This window comes from Aplysia californica, unplaced genomic scaffold (assembly GCF_000002075.1).
Source record: "Aplysia californica isolate F4 #8 unplaced genomic scaffold, AplCal3.0 scaffold00289, whole genome shotgun sequence".
Classification (NCBI taxonomy): Eukaryota; Metazoa; Mollusca; class Gastropoda; order Aplysiida; family Aplysiidae; genus Aplysia; species Aplysia californica.
In genome coordinates this window covers 582,044-584,955 of record NW_004797559.1, presented here as the reverse complement: position 1 = coordinate 584,955, position 2,912 = coordinate 582,044, and the positions used below count along the sequence as shown (strand labels likewise).

Genomic DNA, 2,912 nt, shown 5'->3' with positions numbered 1-2,912 from the left:
ACCCCCTCCCCTCACCTCACCCCTCACCTCACCTCAACCCAGTGTACCCCACCCTCCCATAAAGATTAATGTTCTTTTCAAAGAAAAAGAAAGGGGGCATCAAATTTTCTTCCTTCAAAACCCCCTTTTGGGGGGGGGGGGGGGGGGGGGGTCGATGCCTAGAGGACTAGATTTCATTTTTTTTCTCAATAAAAGTGCAATATCAGAAATGGAGGAAGAGCCAACACTTACCATTCAAGTCGCTGGTTGTGGAAGCAGGGTCGTCCTGACACGTTCCCTCTTTACATGTCTACACACACGGAAAAAGGAAAGTCATTGGACAACAGGTTAAATAATTTGACGGCTTTTGTTTGTTTTTGTTGTTATGATCTTATGCTATTGCAAGCGCCATAAAACACTTACCATATGAGTACGCGGGACATATTAGATTTCTAAACATTTTCAGTATGGTTGGAATTATTTAGTTCTTAAAATCAATATAAACCGAAGTTTAATACCAACATAGAAAACACTACTTATTTGGTATAATTTCAAAAAATAAGTGAATATATAGTATGAAAAAAAGTTTCCTGTACAAATGTCACAAGAGAAAGTTTAACTCGATTTTTAAACGTTATACAGTGGAACTCGGGTTCAACTAGGTCGCCGGGCCTGACCTAAAATCTCGTTGAATCCGAGTGTTCGTAATAGCAAACATGAGGCTTTGTGTCGATAATTACACTCACTGAGCAAGTAATGTGTAAAGAAAAGTCACAAAGACGCAAGCGCCTGAAATGCCTGCATATTATGAGCTGTGTAAAACTAAAAAAAGACCGATTCGTTCAAATGCACGCCTGTGTCATCTCAATCGTATGCCAAGAAGCTGTGTTGCTGTGTACAGCCTTGCATAAGGCAACTTTTGATTCCATAGACTAGCGCACAATACATTACGTAGATCATGATCAGTTGCCGAGGGGGAAAAAAGACTGTGATGCGTTTGTATCTGCGACGGTGACCCCCCCCCCCCTCCTACCCGACACGTACATACAGTCATACGTGTGCAGGCCGCCCATCCGACCCCGACACATGCCAGAGTAGACACATGCGCGTGCCAACAACGCATATGTTGGTATGATAAAAAAGGCCGGTGATTGGTCACATGCAATCTATTAAGTGAATAATAGTTTACGATTCAGGTGCAATGGATGGTTTCAGGGAATAGAAAAAGTTAGTTCCAGGAGAAAAATGAGCGAAGCCACGTCTGCGGGGGCTGTTCACCCAGGAAGCGACCTCGTTGAATCCGAGCTCGCTGATTTAAGCGCTCGTTGAATCTGGGTTATTTTCTATTGATTTTAAAGAAGAAAAAAAACCCCGGGGAATCTATCTCCTCTCCTTGAATCCGAGTTCTCGTTGAATCTGAGCTCGTTAAATCCGAGTTCCACTTTACTAGTACACATGCATTCGTTATTTGTTTGGTGGAATTTGTTTTGTCAAGAGCTACCTTCCTACCCCTAATGACATAAAAATTCTGGAATTTTCTTAAATATGGCTATTCTTGATTAATCTTAATATAATGCCAAACTCATAAATTGAGGTTACATTTGATGGCACAATTTTGCTATTTGAGCATCCTAGTGCTACATTTGCTCCCTTTATTTTGAAGTTCGAACTTTCTATTTTGAATATGATTTAACTATGGTGAATAAATTATGTTATCTTGTTTGAAGTTTCTATATTTTGATATTTGATCGGGGGAAAGTGTACAATAAAATAATGGTTGCGGGCAAACATGACAAAAAATGGTAGGACAAAACTTTACATTATAATATGTCTTACTTATTAGACAACGAAAGACAGAACGCAAGTGACAGGAGAGAGACAGACAGACAGACAGACAGACAGAGAGAGAGAGAGAGAGAGAGAGAGAGAGAGAGACAGACAGAGAGAGAGAGAGAGAGACAGAGAGAGAGAGACACGCACACAAACAGACAGACAGACAGACAGACAGATACGCAGACAGACAGGCAGGCAGGCAGGCAGGCAGGCAGGCAGGCAGGCAGGCAGGCAGGCAGGCAGGCAGGCAGGCAGGCAGGCAGGCAGGCAGGCAGGCAGACAGACAGACAGACAGACAGATAAATAGATGGATAGATATATTCACCTTGCCAGAACCACAAACCATACCATCAGTAGACATGACGGTACCACACGTGTTTCCACTAAGGTAGCAATAGAAGGACTTGCACACATTGTCTCCTTTGGGTGCGGCATTGTCATAAAAATTTCTGTTCTGTGGAATACAAAAAACACTTTTTATTAGTCAAAAATTAGTTTTCAAGATGAATCCAAAAACACCTGAAATCTCAGGAGTACGCCGCGGATCGTACATTAACAGAAAAATCAAAGCATCTCTAGACAAAACGTGTGCATTTTCCATGTTATCTTAAAGGTCGTCGTTATTTGTTTGGTTTTGTTTTGTTTTGTTTTGTTTGTTTGTTTGTTTTTCTGTTCTCTGTCAAAGAGTCAACATAACAAGAGGATCCACTCCTCTCTTTGAGCCAATTAAAAGAGTTTCTTCAAAATTCGGTGGCGCCCTCTTCGCAAAAGCGCACCCTTTGCAAACAGAGTTAGTCTACTTGCGTAAAAAAAATCGAAGTGAAACTAACAAGTGTTGAATAAATAAGAATTCAAATTTCGGAAGAACGCTTTTTTAAATAGTGACGTTGACAAAAACTTCTTCTTTAGGCCTATAAAGACGAAAATGTTACAAACAATGCCCACAGAACCCAGAGACAACTTAGCAGGAATAAAACGGATTTCAACGCGCATTTAAACATCCATGCCAAGGCGTATATTGTCTGATAATACACTAGTATTAAGGTCATTTTCGCACGGAGAAATATGGGTGGTGTTCTGGAGCATTGTCATGATGGGTG

The 2,912-nt window shown here is 41.1% G+C and overlaps 1 protein-coding gene across 1 annotated transcript in view; it reads right to left on the bottom strand.

Annotated features, from left to right (window-relative positions):
* The window catches only part of LOC101861052 (metalloprotease mig-17), a gene marked incomplete at its 5' end in the record, with an annotated part of 73,202 nt that overhangs the window by 13,882 nt on the left and 56,408 nt on the right, over nucleotides 1-2,912 (bottom strand). The window contains 2 exon segments of the mRNA XM_013084385.2: nucleotides 232-289; nucleotides 2,138-2,266. Of these exon segments, the coding sequence (XP_012939839.1) occupies nucleotides 232-289; nucleotides 2,138-2,266 (187 nt within the window).